The sequence below is a fragment of the Salmo salar genome, chromosome ssa22 (genome assembly GCF_905237065.1).
Source record: "Salmo salar chromosome ssa22, Ssal_v3.1, whole genome shotgun sequence".
Taxonomy (NCBI): Eukaryota; Metazoa; Chordata; class Actinopteri; order Salmoniformes; family Salmonidae; genus Salmo; species Salmo salar.
In genome coordinates, this window is record NC_059463.1 from 1,243,557 (window position 1) to 1,264,176 (window position 20,620).

At 40.9% G+C, this 20,620-nt stretch overlaps 1 protein-coding gene and 1 long non-coding RNA gene across 3 annotated transcripts; one reads left to right on the forward strand and one right to left on the reverse strand.

Annotated features, from left to right (window-relative positions):
- Nucleotides 1-240: 240 nt before the first annotated feature.
- Nucleotides 241-15,668, reverse strand: ergi3 (Endoplasmic reticulum-Golgi intermediate compartment protein 3). 2 transcript variants are annotated; one of them, NM_001165397.1, is given in 14 exon segments: nt 244-2,672; nt 4,534-4,589; nt 5,851-5,987; nt 6,155-6,219; nt 9,014-9,110; nt 9,212-9,243; nt 10,183-10,197; nt 11,347-11,404; nt 12,459-12,624; nt 12,917-13,010; nt 13,183-13,302; nt 13,532-13,619; nt 15,205-15,275; nt 15,485-15,586. In NM_001165397.1, coding segments are annotated over 14 exon segments (1,167 nt in total). In that variant the 5' UTR covers nt 15,573-15,586; the 3' UTR covers nt 244-2,592.
- Nucleotides 8,362-9,395, forward strand: LOC123729649 (uncharacterized). The gene is made up of 2 exons (XR_006761289.1): nt 8,362-8,493; nt 8,722-9,395. It is a non-coding gene; the product is annotated as an uncharacterized lncRNA (long non-coding RNA).
- Nucleotides 15,669-20,620: the final 4,952 nt, after the last annotated feature.

A 20,620-nucleotide genomic window follows, 5' to 3' on the forward strand; every position in this document is an offset into this window, starting at 1 on the left:
TCCCATTACAAATCAGCCGATTACAGTTACAATAGTAATGTACAACATTAACAATGTCTACACTATCTGATCAATATGTTATTTTAAATGGAAAAAACGTGCTTTTCTGTAAAAAAAAACAAAAAACGAGGACATTTCTAAGTGACCCCAAACATTTGAACGGTAGTGTATATTTACTCAGTTGTTCCTGGGACAGGAATTGGACAGAGGACACTACACAAAATGTCACAAATCACTGCATTACAGGCTGGTGAAATTCAACATTTATTTTGTCATTTTAAAAACCGTTGAGGATTCTCAAAATATAAATACATCTCTCCCATACACACAAAATAGGCTGTACACATGCGCTCACACACACACTTTCCCTCAACCCCACACACAACACAGGCCCCTGAATTGGATCTCAAAATGTGCAATCACAACAAAAGAACAATAAACTGCATCATCTGGTCTCCTTAAGTAGTCCTCTCAACGACGGTCAGAGAATCCATCAATCTGGGGTGTATTCACTAGGAACCAAACGAGACAAAACTGGGAGGGACATAAATTGATTAACAAATAAGACTTTCGTTTCAGTTGCAAAAAAGTTCTATAGCAAAACTTTTTGCACTAATGAATACACCCTTGAACACACATAAAAAAAACACATTCATCCTGCCCGGGTATCATATCATAGCAAATAATTATGTAAATGAAGGGTCCATGATTGATCGAAGAGATTCGAAATTAAAGGGATGGGATAAACATGTCCACAACAGTACGTTTAGGGTAGATGAGAATGGCAAAAAGGTATATACTGAACAAAAATAAGCTCAACATGTAAAGTGTTGGTCCCATGTTTCATGAGCTGAAATACAATATCCCAGAAATAAGCACAAAAAGCGTCACTCTCAAATTTAGTTTACATCACTGTTTGTGAGCATTTCTCCTTTGTCAAGATAATCCATCCACTTGACACGTGTGGCATATCAAGAAGCTGATTAAACAGCATGATCATTACACAGGTACAACTTGTGCTGGGGAAAATGAAAGGCCACTCTAAAAATGTGCAGTTTTGTTACATTATACAATACCACAGATCTCTCAAGTTGAGGGAGTGTGCAATTGGTATGCTGACTGCAGGAATGTCCACCAGAGAGGTTGCCAAATAATTTAATGTTCATGTATTAGAGAATTTGGCAGTGCATCCGACCGGCCTCGCAAACCACGTGTAGCCACACCAGCCCAGGACCTCCAGGTGGTGAAGGTAGGAAGGTAGGAAACAACATCTCCACCCTGCTGATCCTCAACACTGAGACCCAGCCACCCAGACAGCTGATGAAACTGTGGGTTTGCACAACCGAAGAATTTCTGCACACTGTCCAAAACCGTCTCAGGGATGCGCATCTGCATGCATGTCATCCTCACCAGGGTCTTGACCTGACTGCAGTTTGGTGTTGTAACTGACTTCAGTGGCCACTGGCACGCTGGAGAAGTGTGCTCTTCATGGATGAATCCCGACTTCAACTATACCGGGCAGGTGGCAGACAGCGTGTATGGCGCTATGTGGGTGAGTCATTTGCTGAGTGCCCCATGGTGGTGGTGGGGTTATGGTATAGGCAGGCATAAGCTACAGACAACACAACTGCATTTTAAAGCTCTGATGAAGACCTTGAGGCTGATACATAAAGCTTAATAAAGAGCAGTGATACTAGCAAGAACAGTGCGTAGGTTTCTTATTTTTTCTCACCGATGGCAAGTTGAATGTCATGACAAGATCCTGAGGTCCATTGTCATGCCATTCATCTCATGCTTCAGCATGATAATGCACAGCCCCATGTCACAAGGATCTGTACACAATTCCTGGATGCTGAACATGTCCCAGTTCTTCCATGGCCTGCACTCAGACATGTCACCTGTTGTGCATGTTTGGGATGCCCTGGATCAACATTTAAGACACCGTGTTCCAGTTCCTGCCAATATCCAGTAACTTTGCATAGCCATTGAAGAGTGAGAATGTTCCAGACTGCAATCAACAGCTTGATCAACTCTATGCGAAGGAGATGTCGCTCTGCATGAGGCAAATGGTGGTCACACCATATACTGACTGGTTTTCTGATCCACGCCCCTACCTTTTTTTAAGGTCTCTGACCAGATGCATATCAGTATTCCCAGTCATGTGAAATCCAGATTAGCGCCTAATGAATTTATTTCTATTAACTTTTTTCCTTATATGTACTGTAACTCAGTACAATCTTTGAAATTGTTCCATGTTGTGTTTATATTTATTACATGTATATGGGAACCAACTGTTAGATATACAATGTGCTAGGACTGGGGATGAATCAAATGTGATCAAAAACATCTGTTAAGTCCCTCTTCTGGCCAGTGAATCGATCTTTCAATCTTTGTATGGATAAGGGATGTAAAAACAAAAAAAACTAATGGGAGACTTAGCGGTCAAATGTCCTTTCCATATTGAGGGAGATTATTCTGATTTTTGATTATTGCCATGTTAGTTAGCGTCAGTTTGTAGTCACTTCCCTTTTACAGATAGGCCCTTCTGGAGGCTGATGAACAGTCTGGTTTGCTCTTGTGCCAAACACTCCACTAAGATGCCTTGCCCAGTTCAATCTTCTTCTGGATGGCTTTTGCCGAGTGGTATATCAATGAATCAATTAGTCCAGCCACTGGAGAAAAAAATACAAGATAAAGCAAATAACATGACTAATCTGACAAATATAGTAGCACCACTGTCCATATGGTTCATTCCAACAAACTGTACTACAATGCCTTGCAAAAGTATTTCACCCCCCTTGGCGTTTTTCCTATTTTGTTGCATTACAACCTGTAATTAAAATGTTTTTTTTTTTATTTAATTTTTTAAAATTTTTATTTCATGTAATGGACGTACACAAAATAGTCCAAATTGGTGAAGTAATTTTTTTATAAAAGAAAAGTGGTGTGTGCATATGTATTCACCCCCTTTGCTATGAAGCCCCTAAATAAGATCTGGTGCAACCAATTACCTTCAGAAGTCACATAATTAATTAAATAAAAATCCACCTGTGTGCAATAAATAAATAAAATTAAAAAACACACATTCTGAAAGGCCCCCCCCCCAGAGTCTGCAACACCACTAAGCAAGGGGCACCACCAAGCAAGCAGCACCATGAAGACCAAGGAGCTCTCCAAACAGGTCAGGGACAAAGTTGAAGTACAGATTGGGGTTGGGTTATAAAAAAAAAAATCTGAATGTTTGAACATCCAACAGAGCACCATTAAATCCATTATTAAAAAATTGAAAGAATACGGCACCACAACAAACCTGCCAAGAGAGGGCCTCCCACCAAAAGTCACGGACCAGGCAAGGACGGCGTTTATCAGAGGCAACAAACAGACCAAAGATATCTCCGCTGTGGAGCTTTGCAGCTCCTTCAGGGTTTGGAGTATCTGTCCATAGGACCACTAAGCCATACACTCCAGAGCTGGGCTTTATAGAAGAGTGGCCTGAAAAAAAACATTGCTAAAAGACAATAAATAAGAAAACACATTTGGTGTTTGCCAAAAGGCGTGTGGGAGACTCCCCAAACATTTGGAAGAAGGTACTCTGGTCAGATGAGACTACAATTGAGCTTTTTGGCCATCAAGGAAAAAGCTGTGTCTGGCGCAAACCCAACACCTCATCACCCCGAGAACACCATCCCCACAGGGAAGCATGGTGGCAGCATCATGCTGTGGGGATGTTTTTCCATCGGCTGGGACTGGGAAACTGGTCAGAATTGAAAGAATGATGGATAGTGCTAAATACAGGGAAATTCTTGAGGGAAACCTGTTTAGTCTTTCAGAGATTTGAGACTGGGAAGGAGGTTCACCTTCCAGCAAGACAATGACCCTAAGCATACTGTTAAAGCAACACTCGAGTGGTTTAAGGGGAAACATTTAAAAGTTGGAATGGCCTAGTCAAAGCCCAGACCTCAATCCAATTGAGAATCTGTGGTATGATTTAAAGATTGCTGTATACCAGCGGAACCCATCCAACTTGTAGGAACTAGAGCAGTTTTGCCTTGAATAATGGGCAAAAATCCCAGTGGCTAGATGTGCCAAGCTTATAGAGAGACATACCCCAAAAGACTTGCAGCTGTAATTGCTACAAAAGGTGGCTCACCCCCCCCTAAGTGAATACTTGGGGGGGGGGGTAGTTATGCATGCCGAAGTTCAGTTTGTCTTATTTGTTTCACAAAAAAAATATTTTGCATCTTCAAAGTAGTAGGCATGTTGTGTAAATCAAACGACACCCCCCCCTACCCCCCCCAAAAAAATAATATTTTAACTCCAGGTTATAAGGCAACAAAATAGGAAAAATGCCAAGGGGGGGGGTGAACACATTCGCACAGCACTGTACCTCCAGTACTGCATAGTATACACTACCTTCAAACTAAGATAGCCATCACTAATTAAAAGCAATATTACAATTCTATTAAAGATGTATTGAGTGACATGTTTGCCATGTGTGCTGCATTTGAAATATGGGATTGCAGAGATGCCCACCTGTAAATACACCTCCTACAATGGCACACACTCCTGTAAGAAAATGAGTGAATGACCTGAAAAAAAAGAGCAAAAAACATGTTTGATGTAACACAGCTTACCATTTACATTGGCTACACGGATTTTCCATTAGTGGTCATGCACGACCAAAATTATGTGGACACCAGCTCGATGAACATCTCATTCCAAAATCACAGGCATTAATATGGAGTTGGTCCACCCTTTGCTGCTATAACAGCCTTCTGGGAAGGCTTTCCACTAGGTGTTGGAACATTGATGCGGGGACTTGCTTCCATTCAGCCACAAGACCATTAGTGAGGTCCGCACTGATGTTGGGCGATTAGACCTGGATCGCAGTTGGCATTCCAATCCATCCCAAAGGTGCCCGATGGTGTTGAGGTCAGGCTGCTGTGCAGGCCAGTCAAGTTTTTCCACAATGATCGACAACCCATTTCTGTATGGACCCCACTTTGTGCATTGCCATGCTGAAACAGGAAAGGGCTTTCCCCCAAACTGTTGCCACAAAGTTGGAAGCACAGAATCGTCTAGAATGTCATTGTATGCTGTACAGTTAAGATTTTCCTTCACTGGAACTAAGGGGCCTAGCACGTGAAAAACAGCCCCAGACCATTATTCCTCCTCCACTAAACTTTACAGTTGGCACTATGCAGTCGGGCAGGTAGCGTTCTCCTGGCATCCGCCAAACCCAGAATCGTCGGACTGCCAGGTGGCGAAGTACGATTCATCACTCCAGAAAACGAGTTTCCACTGCTCCAGAGTCCAATGGCGGTGGGCTTTACACCACTCCAGCCAACGCTTGGCATTGCAAATGGTGATCTCAGGCTTGTGTGCGCAGCTGCTCGGCCATGGAAACCCATTTCACGAAGCTCCCGATGAACAGTTCTTCTGCTGACATTCCTTCCAGAGGCTCGGTATTGAGTGTTGCAACCGAAGACAAGACGATTTTTACACGCTACGTGCTTCAGCAATCGGCGGTCCCGTTCTGTGAGCTTGTGTGGCCTACCACTTCGCAGCTGAGCAGTTGTTGCTCCTAGACGTTTCCAGCTCTAGCAGGGCAGACATTTGACAAACTGACTTGTTGGCAAGGTGGCATCCTTTGACAGTGCTACATTGAAAGTCACTGAGCTCTTCAGTAAGGCCATTCTACTGCCAATGTTCGTCTACAGAGATTGTATGGTTGTGTGCTCGATTTTATACACCTGTCAGCAACGGGTGTGGCTGAAATAGCTGAATCCACAAATGTTACGGTGTCCACATACACTATATATACACAAAATAATGTTTGAAGCTACCTACCGCTGTTTCTCTGTGAACTTGACCATCATAGGGGAGAGTTCATATAATACAAACACACCAGGTAGGCCCTGGTCTCCGATCAGCCCATTGGCTACTTTCTCATGTCGCGTTACAGAGAATTGGTTTGTTTTAACCACCTGTAAGACAAGTAATACAACAATGTCCTTGTTTGATGCCCAAGTACATGTAAAAATACAGTCACGCAAAGGGAAATATTAAATTAACTTAATTAAATCTGATAGTGATAAGATTAACTCTGTGAAATACCTACATTTCACTGCTGTCATGTCCAACATATACTCACCTCTCCATCCCATTTCACGTAGATGGTTGGGACAATCTTCACAAAGTACTGATACATCATGGAAGCTGGAATAAAACAAATCGATTTTTCTATCATTTGCTGAGGCCGAGCACATGTAGTCTTGACAAATGCAACATTCCACTCTGCATGAACACAAGCAGGTGCTATAGCTTTAACATCACATAATTAGCTGGCTACACACCCCCTCAGCCAACTGTCGATTTCAAGTAATGGCTGCCTGCTAGAAAAGCATTTCAAGTATCATCGAAAAAGAAAAGGTTGTCTTCAAGTGACTGATACATAGGCACTATGCTGATAAAACCCACATTTCACTATAAACCATGTCAAAGACAATACAACTCTGTGGGTATGTCAAGTATTCTTAGCGTGGTCATTAATATATTAATGACCATGCGTAGACATTTCATTTGGAACAATAAGGCTATTTTGTATAGAAACAAGTCTATTTTAAGAACTGGTTTAATAATCATATCTTGCTGGTGAGTCAACTTTTTAATGCAGAAGGATTGTTACTCAATTATGAGAAGATACAGATATATCAACAACAAAAAATTCTCGTTACAATATCCCTGTTACACTTAGAGTTCGCCATAGTATGATACTATTCCATCTGTAACTCATGTTGTTTAGAGGTGTAACCAGACCTCGCCTTCTTGAGATAACTGGATTAAGCGAGGGTGACTCTACAAAAGTAAACATTTGTTTCTCCTTGCTCCCTCAGAACAACAGATCTATCTTTATTTCAAAGGGATTTTGTATCAATACCTTGTCACAACTTACTGGAATACATTTGTCAATAATATCTGTTGGGAAAAAAAGTCTGGTTATTGCCACACAAATACCTGCTTGTTAAAGTCAGAGGCCTCTCAGAATTATTACCTGAAGAAACTCCAAAAATACATTAACTGTACTTTGTGTTGAACATCCAGAAAGAGTTTAGCATTTATTTTGGCATTGTCTACATGTAAAGAAATTATGGAAAGATATTTATAGTTTTATAATTGTTAATATTCTTGATGACTTTTGTTTGTTATGGGAGAATGTGCTGCTCGGTTTCCTTAACTATAATAAGGAAAAAGAAAAACAATTATACATCTTAAATCTAAATTGTGCTAATGGCAAAATGTAATTCATAAATGTAAATCCACTAATTAATAATAAAAAAATTAAAAACTCTTCCATGTTTTCTCTAAGGAGTTCGAGCAGTACATTAAGACTGTTCTACTTCCCATCAGAAAGCTGTTAAAACAATCAATATTTGTGTCTTACGGGCTTCGTATAATCTGTAATTATGTTATATTAATTAAATATTAATGTTATCATTGTCTGTTTGTATACTTCTTGTATGTATGGCTCAGCGGTCTAAGGCACTGCATCTCAGTGCAAGAGGCCCCTGGTTCGAATCCAGGCTGTATCACATCCGGCCGTGATTGGGAGTCCCATTGGGCAGCGCACAATTGGCCCAGTGTCGTCCGGGTTTGGCAGTCATTTTAAATATGAATTTGTTCTTAAGACCTCCCTAGTTAAATAAAAAAATATATATGTTCCTGCAAAAAAATATACTAAATAAAATAATTGTACACACACACAGGTCTTCAAGGCCAGACCAAGGTGACATGCTAACCAGTTAGCCAGCCAAAACGCAGCTAGCTAGCAGCCGGGTAAACAGAGGCTTGAGATAAAAGGTGGACAAAGTTTTAAAAGTCTGCATGCAGCCATGCACAACAATTCGCAACACATTAGTTAGCTACATATCAAAATCTGTTTTCGGTGTCAGAGGTCTGTATTACTTGTGCAAATAACGTTGCTAGCTAACTCCGCTAGCTTAGTTTGTCGCTTAAACTTGTGTACCATAAAAGCAGATTATTACGATTCACATACCTAGCTGATAATCATGAAGTAAAATGTTTGATTTGTGTATATCTTGTTTCGTCTATTGTTGCCATTGTCCTGGCTGGAAGAAGGTTCAGTAAATGAGGAGGTCAAGCGTGAGGTAATACAGTAGGGGGAGAGAGTGCTTCTCAAATATAGTTATGTATTCTCCACACACTCGTCCTCACAAGAACGTACTCAAGAGAATGCACTCGGAGCATGAGAGTGTGGAGCACGGTAGTATGCATATTGAGAAACACCCATTGACTTCTCAAACCCCAAACCCCAGCCTGGTCTGTTTCGCAAACGTTCCCGGAAGTCTCTCGATGTTGCGCCTCTGGCTTTAGAAACTGTGGCTTTACTGAGACGTTTTAAATGGGATTCATGAAGGGCTTTGCAGTTGGGATGGCAGCTGGTGTCATGTTTGGAACATTTTCCTGTATAAGGTAAGCTAGCTAAGTTAACTACTTACCTTTCACAAGTTGGCCTACACTGAAATGGAAGACATGTCATAAGAATGTCATAGTCTGTACTTGGGCATCACCGATTTCTTTACTATATCAGTTTTGATAAGACTTTGTTGCAGCCATCCAAATTGCATATTGTAGTTTGTTCAATAGAACTCCATAGTGTTATGTGATTTTGTTCAAATGCTGTATTCTTTCTTCCCTCAGGGTTGGCATGAGAGGCAGAGAGCTGATGGGAGGAGTTGGGAAGATGATGCAGAGCGGAGGCACGTTTGGTACATTCATGTCCATTGGGATGGACATCTGCTGCAGAGACCACCTCTACGGCACTTACTTATAATTACACAACGGGACTTTTGTAATAACTTATTCCCATGTCACAATTTCTCCATAGTTCTTGGACAAAGTATGTCAATAACGGCTGTGATTTCAATTGCTGGTAGTAGGTCTAAGTCAAATGTTAGGTGTGGGGAATATGATCAATGGGATAATTACTAACCTTGTGGTGCTGCAACATCGGTGCCATCCAAAGGATTGACGATACCAGGGTAGTCCCTCCCAAAGGATAGATGCTTGATCAAGTGAGTCATGTTGATCTGTAGGACACAAGAAACACAAATAGCCACTTAAAGGGGTATAGATAACGCTGCCTTGGAAAGACACATTTATATAAAAAAAAAACAAAAAAAGTACTTACGTTGTCTAGTCCAAAGCTCTGCAGATCATGAACTGAAATGAAAATGAGACAATATGTCAGTAATGCTGTGATGCTCTGATAGAACATCAGTTACTGTATATGTTATTGTTGAGCACACAGCCCTCAAATGCGATGTGTTCTTGATTACTGCTTGTACCACCTCAATTAAAGATCAAACCAACAATCATATGCTGGTTATTCAAAAGGACAGTTTCAAATCAGTTAGAAGCAGCTTTGGTTGTCTTTAAGTAACCAGGTGAAATCTGACTGACAACCTCTTCAAATACAGGGTTTGATATTTGACTGGACAATTTAGAAGGCAGTGATGTGAGGGGGAAGTGGCCTGAGTGTCAGTCTGTCTGTGCCATCATGCCAATTCCTTGTAACTCATCGGCCATTCCTCATTTGAGCAGAAGTCCATCCTCTCTCCTCCGTGACCCGGAAACTGATGTGGTCGAGGAGTGTCAATTTGTTAGTAGATGAACGGAAGAATAATATGTATCTTACTTGAGTCCTTCGCCTGAAGAGTTTGGATATCTACCACACCCCCTTTGAAGCAGTTATTTTTTCGAAGGAGTAAAGCATGCAAACATTTAAAAACGATATGCTACTCATACCTTTGTACAAATAAAATGTCATGCACAACTAGTTAAATGTTTTATCACTTCACACATTTTGGGATTCAACCCCTGTAAACTTAATTTGCCTGATGACGCGTGAGAGAGTAATTTCATACAAGCTCATTTTTAATCCACGTTCCTTATCGATTTCCTTTGACTTTTTTCAAAAGGAGGCGAGAGAGGACGCAGGAGTTGAGCAAATCCAATTGAGAAAAGGCACAGTCATGCCAAACTTGGTCTTTGGCTGGACAAGGACAGCAATGGAGTAGGCAAGAACACAAAACAATCTGGGACCAGGCTAAGGGGGTGATGTTTACTACAAAAATAAAAGCTACAAAAAGATGGACTTACTTTCCACAGCGTGCACTGCAGAAAGAAGAGAGAAGAGTCACTATATGACGCATGTTGGGCTACACAGAAAAAGCCAGTCCTAAAAGGCAATAAGCCTGTGAAGGGGGTTCATCACATTTGGTATTTCATATATGGCCAAATTCTTATCACAAGGAGATTGTCTGCTTAAAGGCAAAAACCAGACAGAGTTGTACTAGTCTACCGAATAAAATAGAAAATTAAAGCAGCTTTAAGCTGGTGAAGCATTTGCTCCAAGCTTTCGATACACGTTGTTCATAATGACAAAGGACACCTTTCAATGCCTCGAAGCAAGTTGAGAGAGTAGTAATTAGGGTTTACAACTTCATCTGGTTATGTACCATGTTACTTTATCAGCAATTCTTGAGAAATTCTTAAGGTAAATCAAATGAAAACAGTACCTTCCATTTTTCTTCAATCACAAATATATACTTTTAAATGAATTTGGCCTGTATTCACAGTAACAAAGGTTACATCAGTGACATTGTAGTAACTTTTGTCAAGAATTTAAAAAATCCATTGGCAAACTGATTGCAAAAAATTAATTGCAAACAAATTTATACATTTCACATTATTTAATTTTCAAATAGAGAGTAAGTGTCAATGCAAAATAAGTATATTGGTGTTTTTAGTAGGCAACATTAATGATAAAGCAAGTGAGTCTATCAATCTACAATCAAAATGTTACATTTATATGTGGGGGAAAAAAATAGCTACTTAGTTTGACACCTTTCTTCACCTGTGCCACAAAGATATAAATGTCAGATGTTTTCATGAAATAAAAAAATAAGATACAATTAATGACTAATGATTGATCCGGAGGAGGAAAGAAGTCAAGAAAATGAAAGGTATTATGAAAGAGAAAAAGACCATTTACCAAATGTTTTACTACAGTGTTTTACTGGAAAGACTAGTAACGGATGCACTAGAAATGTCTTTACTGGTCTAGTGACTGGGGGCAAACTCTACACTACAAAAGGGTCTGTACCTAAATATGGTCTGAGACAGACTGGTCTTGTAGAAAGTATGCAATTTTAGAATTCCAACCCAAATCAGTGAACCTGTCATCTCTAAGCAATTCACAGGATTGACAGAAAGCACAGAACTTCTATTTTCCTTAGGTAGATAATTGATATCAGGTCTTACCATGAACATGGGACTGCTGGAAACTCTTTCCAGGGGCAAAGTGGAAATTTCCTGCCACCTAATAAAAAAAAGACAAATTGAAGAGTTCAGAAAAAAGTCTAACAATTAACATAATATTTGCAGATTGAAAGTGTATGAATGTATTAAAGCACCTCATAAAATATTAAATCACCTCATAAAATATTAAATCTCAGTGGCAGCACATTTCCATCCCTAATTTTATATAACCACATCTAGAATTCTGTTCCCAAAAAGTGATGATTCATTTCAAATCATGTTGTTTTCAACACCGTCTGACCATTTGAAAGCCAGGCAATTGAAAGTCGAAACATTGTCAGCCATTACCGTAAATTCCGGACTATAAGCCGCAACTTTTTCCCCAGCTTTGAACCTTGCGGCTTAAACAATGACGCGGCTAATATATGGATTTTTTCCGCTTTAAAAAAAACACATTCTGTGACGTGCTCAGTTTTTTGGCGGCATGAAGCTTTCATTAGACCAATGAAAATGCCGAACGGGTTAAGGTCAAACAACTTTTTTTGTTTACTGTTTAGATTAAATCGAGCGCTCTCAAACTTCATTCTGATTACGGTAGTCGTTTTGTCACCCTCATGGCAAAGACACGGAGAAATGCATATGATGCAGCTTTCAAGTTGAAGGCGATTGATCTGGCTGTTGGAAAAGGAAATAGAGCTGCTGCACGGGAGCTTGGTTTAATGAGTCGATAAGACGTTGGAAATAGCAGCGTGAGGAATTGACTCAGTGCAAAAAGACAACTAAAGCTTACTGCTAATTTTTCATTACAAGCCGTGTTTCGTTAAAGCCTATTTATTTTTGTTACAAGCCGTGTTTCGTTAAAGCCTGCGTAAAGTTCAGTTGTTTCAATGTACCGGTAGGCACCGGCAGCTTATAGACATGTGCGGCTTATTTATGTTCAAAATAATAGATTTTTTTTAATTCAGTGGGTGCGGCTTATATTCAGGTGCGCTTAGTAGTCCGGAAATTACGGTAAATAAAACGCATTCCTTTTATGAAGTGTTAATCAGTGTGTGAGTACTGACTATCCTTTCTGATTATGAATTTAGCCAAAGCATCAGACTAAGACTAGTTACCTTGTTGACCTCAAGAAAGCCATAGATCTGGCAACCCTCGTTCTTCTGCTCCTGCATCTTCTGGCTGAAGCCCTCCCTCTTGCACTGCTCGATGGTGTCAGGGTTCTTGAAGGCCCAGCCACGCCTGCGATAGGCTTCCCGTACGTCATCGCAGGTGTTACAGCACCTACAAAAAAGCAAAAGCATAAGCAATATGTCAATGTAACACATACTATCGCAATCCCATTTTGGACAAAAGATGAGCTAATGTGGTGATAGCATATGTTCTGTAAAAGAGTTTAGGGCTCAAATAAGTACAAGCTTTCATGGATTCTTTCTAACAAGTCCAATTTCACAGGCAAGGGATTTAAGCTCTGATATTGACAGGGAAACCTCATTGTCTGTCTTTGGTCATGGGAAGTATGATCTGTAAAGCCTGGGAAGGCATTCTGGAGGGCATTCCGGTCATGGGAACTCACTTCAAATCCTCTGTCTCTGCTCCATAGCAGCTTTCACACCGTTCAGGATCTAGCTTACTAGGGTCAAAAATTTCACCTTCCTCTTGTCCCAAATCTACATGAGAGATGACAAAACAATATCCATTACCCAGTGAAACCATGAACTATTCAATACAATTCATATCTTATTTTCCCCAAGAGGGAAAACCTATGCTGCATTCCATGGTGTAGAATGCTCTTCAAGTAATAGAACGGAATTACAAGCAAGCTATTAGCAATATTGTTACCATGCTTCTCTGCCTCTGTAGTGACAGGATTGCCATCCTTGTCAAGCCTTTGCTTGAACAGGTTGTGTTCCACATCCAACTGCTGCTCTCCAGCAACATCCATGGCATCAATGCTGAGATCTGAAGGTCACGGTGATGTTACAAATGTCATATACGTCAACTGTGAAATCACCATATTGCTTCATGCATAACCCCCAAAAAGATTACTTTAGATTTTACGGAGGCATTTTGTCTATTTATGCAACTGTTTTATAATATCACATAAACGAGCACATATAGGGGTTAATTGTGCAGGTGTAAGTTTGTCAAATGTGATGATGCATGCTAGCTTTTATCTGAAGTTACTTACAGGCACATGGCATGTTAGGAAATATCACATTAATGTTGATTTTCAGTTTGTCTCCTCGTGATGTGTCCACAAACAATTCAGGATGGACCTGTGATGGCAGAACAACATTCATATTTTGCAAGTCATAAAACAGTGGCATCCAAAGTGCTTACCAGGCCTCATAGATTAAGTAAACGTTATGATAGATGGCTAAATAATTATAACAGAACATAAAATGATAGTGATGTTCCAATTATCCTCAAACTGGCTAGCCAAAAGGATTCGACTCGTTATTTTCTCTCTCCAGTTGGAAAGGCCCTATGCCGGAATGTGGACAGCCTGAGGCCAGCGCAGTAACGTTAACGTTATATGGCTGGGAAAACATACCTCAAATCCCGAAATGATTAAAGGTGAATCGAGAAGATTGAAATAGTGCTAGTTTTTAAATAAATATCAGTTTTCGTCAGAATGCTAGGCCAGGTAATACTAAAGCAACAAACTGCATTCAACACTTCCGATAGTTACTCAACCAAATGCTAGGTGTACCATTTTAATGGAATCTACTGGGCTTTTATGGCATTAGCTAGCCTAGCATGCTGGCAAATGGGCAATTTAATTCAAATCTGGCAGTATTTCAATCTTCTCCAGTCACCTTTCATCATTTCGGGATGAATATGTACAACGACATATTCCATCCTGGATTGAGGTACATTATCCCAGACCTTTAACACGCTGAGCTCTGACTGTCTACATTCCGGTGTTGTGCCGAAAATGTCCCCCTGCCAGAATCCCCCCGCACACTTAATTCTTCATTCCTGCGACTTGCTTGCTAGTTGGGATTTCTGCTCTTCACTCCGTTGTCAGTTTAGCCTACATTTCACTGATCTTAGTAGCAGAAAGCATGTTTCATTTGTGTCCTTCAAGGCAGCTGTCAATGATCACGTTACGCTGCGTTTCATTTTAATTTTATGGCGGTTTGGTCGTGGGGAAGGCACTAGTAATGTCTGCAGTTTTCGGTTTGGCTATTTGTATCGGGTGTATTAGTCTATAAATAAATATTTGCCAAAATTCGTCATCTCTCCCATGTCTTATTCGATTAGTAGTTGTTCTGAAATGTTTGCCTGCCTGCATTTTACTCCCTCCGTTTAATATAACACACATACATGAATTATTAATTTCGGTTGCCTATCCTGATGAAGTTTGTTCTATAGAAAGTATTTGACTCTAGTGACAAAATTATAGAAGGGGGGGGGGATTTCGGCAAGGCCATTTTCTTGGTAAGTAAGAATAATTAAGTAAGTAAGCAAGCAAGCAAGCAATAAACATTCCTGGCAGGGGGGAGATTTTCGGCACAACACCGGCATAGCACCAAGAGAAATTAACTTGAGTAGGATCCTTTTGGCTAGTCATTGCATTTCAGCACCATGCCCACCATTGGAATGTTGAGCATTCCCAGTTGCCCTGGTGGCAATTAACTGTACCTTTGACTACAAAAAAAAATTAATTGCAAAGGGATCAGCTGAAAAAGTTTGAATACCACTGTTATAGAGTATACAAACCACAATAATTGTGGCATGCAAAGTTGGCTAGGCTTTGTTGTAGTTCCTTGTTGTCATAGTTCTCCATTAGAATAGCCTTCCGTTTACAAGTGTGATCCTTACAGAGTTAGCTTCTTACCCACGTATTTAACCTACCTCCTTAGTGAGATAATACTGCAACTCTGAGAAGAACAGGATCAACATGATGAGACCACTTATGATGGTGACTTTAAAAAGGGGAAAGAAAAAGTCAGAATATCACCAAATCCCATAGAGTTTTTGCAAACTACATAGTAATATGTTCTGTTCTCTAGTCTGACAGATCTAGAATGCTAGCCCAAACACAGTGATCCTAGTCCTACTAGCTAGCTACTGGGGACAGAATGTGTTCTACAAGTAGCTAAGCGCTATCAAAAGTCCACCCAAAACCACTCACCCGTAGCTCCGCCGCATGTTTTAATTCGGAAATCCTCAAGAGTTTTCGGATAGGCGTCAAATTGTTTTAGTTTATGTAGTGTGTCCATCTTCTTTCACACCGTGGGCTGAAATAATTCCCAATACACATCAGTTCTCAACATTTACTTCCGGTACACAAGGCATACGTATTGAACCAATCATCGCCGACCACGTAACGGCCCGTGTGTACCACCAAAGACGTTCTATAATATTGACAAGATAGTCGAGTGGCCATTCTAACAATAGAGGAGTTGACGTACAACGCCTCCCGGCTGCCATGTTGGAAGACCACCGCATTAATTCTTCGACAACAACAGCAGAGTGGCTACGCCAAACTGCATGGTAACAGTGCCTAAAACTAGTTGATTCATCACCAAGGTCATTTTGAGTATTTGCCTGCTTTAACAAGGCAGGAAAGACAACGAAAAAACATGTTTACAGATTCCCCGCAATCATAAAACACCATTGGTGACACCAAGATAAGACTCAAGAACGTCACAAAAGCAAATAACCATTTTGCCCGTCAAGAGCTTTTTTTTTTAAATCCAGTGGTTATAATATATTCATTTATTCATATGATAACCCAATGATAATTTGTTTAAATTTATTCATAGGAGGAGGGAAAATGTATGGACATTACATAATACGACAAAAGTCTCAATGGGATAGGACAACCTGATGTGTTGACTATTGGTTGTTCAAGACAAACAATATATTCAATATTTATATGACACTAAAACACGTGAATGAATTAAACATAACCAAACAATTAAGAGCCCTGATGGTATAGGTGACCTGAAGCTTTTCACCAGCTGACCTCTATCAAGACACCCATGTCGACTGGATTCCCACTGTGAAGATGAGCAATGCTGCAGCAGCATCAGATTCTGCTTCTACTACTTTTTCCTTTTCGAGATATGAAAGGAGACATCCCTCAATTATACGAGATGCTTGTTATATGTGGTGCTTTGGTCAATCTGAACGATTCTGTTGTGCCATTTGAGTAGAGGACTTTCACCTTGTCGTCATGACAAAAGTGCCCCCTTAAACCATATTAATATATAAAATGCAATTTTGAACGTGTAAAAGACTACTGTTTATGATATTACGAAAAAGGTGAAAATCTTACACACTTGTTCTATAAATGTAAATCTTTGATAGATTTCTGGGAAAACCTTGCAGAATACTTATTTAGCTTTTTGAACCCTACCCATGTTTTTGACATGAAGGATATAATATGTTACTATTGCAATGATAACAAGACCATTGAAATGATTGTGAATGTTTTTATTCTTGTTGCCAAATACTTTAAACACAAACAGAAATTCCAGAATTCTATACCAAAATTACTAATATTTTGGATTGAATTTAATCATCTTGTTAAGACATTATCCATAGTTAATAACAAACAGAATAACATCTTCCTGAATCATTTTAATTAGAAATTTGTTTGTGCACTAAAATGTTGTAATATATATTTTTTGTGTATATTTAGTATTTTCTTATTTATACCTGTGTTTTGTTTTGTTTGACATGTTTGATGTAGGGATATAAGTTGTTGATCGCTGAGTATTTTGTAAAATAAATAAATACAAGTAGGCGAGATTGTGTGGGACCATTCTAGCCAATGAGATGGCAGAAACGCACATTAACAAATCAAATCTTGTCACATGCGCCGATGACAACTGGTATAGACTTTACCGTGAAATGCTTGCTTACCAGCACTTCCTAACAATGCAGCGTTTTAAAATAATAATACAAAATAAAATAGTAACACAAGAGGAATAAAATACACAAGGATGGAGCTATATACAGGGAGTTCCAGATCAATGTGGAGCTATATACAGGGAGTACCAGTACCAGATCAATGTGGAGCTATATACAGGGAGTACCAGATCAATGTGCAGAGGTACGAGGTGTTTGAGGTAGATATGTACATGAAGTTAGGTTAAAGACAGGACAGATAATAATAATACGAGTAAAATAACGAACAAAGTAGCAGCAGCAAGTTATGAGTGTAAAAGTGTGTGTGTGTGTGTGTAATGTGTATGATCTTGGAACAAGATGACGACCGAACAACATAGCTGACGTTTTTCGTTCTCCCAACTAAATGTGCTATTGTTTTTTTGTTGTTGAGTAACTTATTTTTTTACTTATTGTGTACATAATGTTGCTTATGACCGAAAATAACTTATGCACATCAGAAAAGCGATTACTCACCGCGGACCGGATAAAACCTTTTCCTTTAACGAGTCTGACTAGAAGGATATCCTGCTTTCACTGGAACAGGCCCAGATCCACGCCTTTTGTGTGAAGAAAAGATGCCGGAAAAGGGGCTGCAGATCGGGCAGCCTTCTGAGAATCCGTAGGCGAGTGAGTAAACTCCCACGGCCATCTGTTCTTCTTGCTAACGTGCAATATTTGGAAAATAAAATTGATGACCTACGATTAAGAATATCCTACCACGGGACATTAAAAACTGTAACATTTTATGTTTCACTGAGACGTGGCTGACCGCAGATACGGACAATATAGAGCTAGCGGGATTTTCCATGCACTGACAGAACAGAGACGCTACCTCTGGTAAGACGAGGAGTGGGGGTGTGTGTCTTTTTTTCAATAACAGCTGGTGCGCGATGTCTAATATTAAATAAGTCTTGAGGTATTGCTGACCTGGGTAGAGTACCTTATGATAAGCTGTAGACCACACTATCTACCAAGAGAGTTCTCATCTGTATTATTCGGAGCTGTCTTTTTACCACCACAGAACGAAGCAGGCACTAAGACCGCTCTCAACCAACTCTATAAGGCCATAAGCAAAGAAGAAAATGTTCACCCAGAAGCGGCGCTCCTAGTGGCCGGGGACTTTAATGCAGGCAAACTTAAATCAGTTTTACCAAATTTTTACCTGCATGTCACATGTGCAACCAGGCACAAAAAAATCCTAGACCACCTTTACTCCACACAAAGAGATGCATACAAAGCTCTCCCCCGCCCTCCATTTGGAAAATCTGTCCATAATTCTATCCTCCTGATTCCTGCTTACAAGCAAAAACTAAAGCAGGAAGTACCAGTGACTCGCTCAATACGGAAGTGGTCAGATGAAACGGATGCTACACTACAGGACTGTTTTGCTAGCACAGACTGGAATATGTTCCGGGATTCATCAGGAGTACACCACCTCAGTCATCGGCTACATCAATAAGTGCATCGCCGACGTTGTCCCCACAGTGACTGTACGTACATATCCCAACCAGAAGACATAGATTACAGGCAACATCTGCATCGAACTAAAGGCTAGCGCTGCCGCTTTCAAGGAGCGGGAGACTAATCCAGACGCTAATAAGAAATCCCGCTATGCCCTCAGACGAACCATCAAACAAGCCAAGCATCAATACAGGACTAAGATTGAATCCTACTACACCGACTGACGCTCGTCGGATGTGGAAGGGATTGAAAACTATTACGGACTACAAAGGGAAACCCAGACGCGAGCTGCCCAGTGATGCGAGCCTACCAGACGAGCTAAATGTATTTTATGACTGTGTGATAATGCTCTCGGTGGCCGATGTGAACAAAACCTTTAAACAGGTCAACATTCACAAAGCACCTGGGGCAGATGGATTACCGGGACGTGTACTCAAAGCATACGCGGACCAACTGTCAAGAGTCTTCACTGACATTTTCAACCTCTCCCTGACCGAGTTTGTAATACCTACATGTTTCAAGCAGACCACCCATAGTCCCTGTGCCCAAGGAAGTGAAGGTAACCTGCCTAAATGATTACCACCCTGTGGCACTCACGTCGGTAGCCATGAAGTGCTTTGAAAGGCTGGTCATGGCTCACATCAACAGCATCCTCCCGGACACCGTAGACCCACTCCAATTTGCATACCGTCTCAACAGATACACAGATGATGCAATCTCAATCGCACTCCACACTGCCCTTTCCCACCTGGACAAAAGGAACACCTATGTGAGAATGCTGTTCATTGACTACAGCTCAGCGTTCAACACCATAGGGCTCATGAAGCTCATCACTAAGCTAAGGACTCTGAGACTAAACACCTCCCTCTGCAACTGGATCCTGGACTTCCTGACGGGCTGCCCCCAAGTGGTAAGAGTAGGTAACAACACGTCTGCCATGCTGATCCTCAACACTGGGGCCCTTCGGGTGCATGCTCAGTCCCTTCCTGTACTCCCTGTTCACCCACGACTGCGTAGCCAAGCACGACCCCAACACCATCATTAAGTTTGCTGACGACACAACAGTGAAAGGCCCGATCACCGACATGACAGCCTATAGGGAGGAGGTCAGAGACCTGGCAGTGTGGTGCCAGGACAACAACCTCTCTGTCAATGTCAGCAAGACAAAGGAACTGATCGTGGACTATAGGAAAAGGAGGGCTGAACAAGCCCCCATTAACATCGACGGGACTGAAGTGGAGCTGGTCGAGAGTTTCATATTCCTTGGTGTCCACATCACCAACAAACTATCATAGTCCAAACACACCAAGATAGGTGTGAAGAGGGCACGACAACACCTTTCCCCCCTCAGGAGTCTGAAAAAGATTTGTCATGGGTCCCCAAATCCTCAAATAGTTATACAGCTGCACCATTGAGAGCATCCTGACTGGTTGCATCACCGCCTGTTATGGCATCTGACCATAAGGCACTACAGAGGGTAGTGCATACAGCCCAGTAAATCACTGGGGCCTTCCTGACATCCAGGACCTATATACTAGGCGGTGTCAGAAGAAGGCCCAGAAAATTGTTAAAGACTCCAGTCATAGGCTGTTCTCTCTGCTACCACACGGCAAGCGGTACTAGAGCAAAGTCTAGGTCCAAAAGGCTCCTTAACAGCTTCTACCCCCAAGCCATAAGACTGCTTAGCAGCTAAACTAATCAAATGGTCACCCAGACTATTTACATTGACCGCCTCCCACCCCCTTTGTTTTTACACTGCTGCTACTCGCTGTTCATTATCTATGCATAGTCACTTTACAAATGAGCTCGACTAACCTGTGCCCCCGTCCATTGACTTGGTACTGGTACCCCCTGTATATAGCCTTGTTATTGTAATGTACATTTCTTGTGTTACTTTTTGATTGATTTA

What these genes read in the sequence shown, in the direction of transcription:
- ergi3 (XM_014165827.2), bottom strand. Translation starts at nt 15,572, where the DNA reads ATGGACACACTACATAAACTAAAACAATTTGACGCCTATCCGAAAACT. An exon ending in CCAGCAGTCCCATGTTCATG is followed by an intron (nt 9,244 to 11,346) that starts GTAAGACCTGAT and finishes TTTTCATTTCAG; the next exon opens with TTCATGATCTGCAGAGCTTT. An exon ending in CGATGTTGCAGCACCACAAG is followed by an intron (nt 6,220 to 9,013) that starts GTTAGTAATTAT and finishes GTTTTATTCCAG; the next exon opens with CTTCCATGATGTATCAGTAC.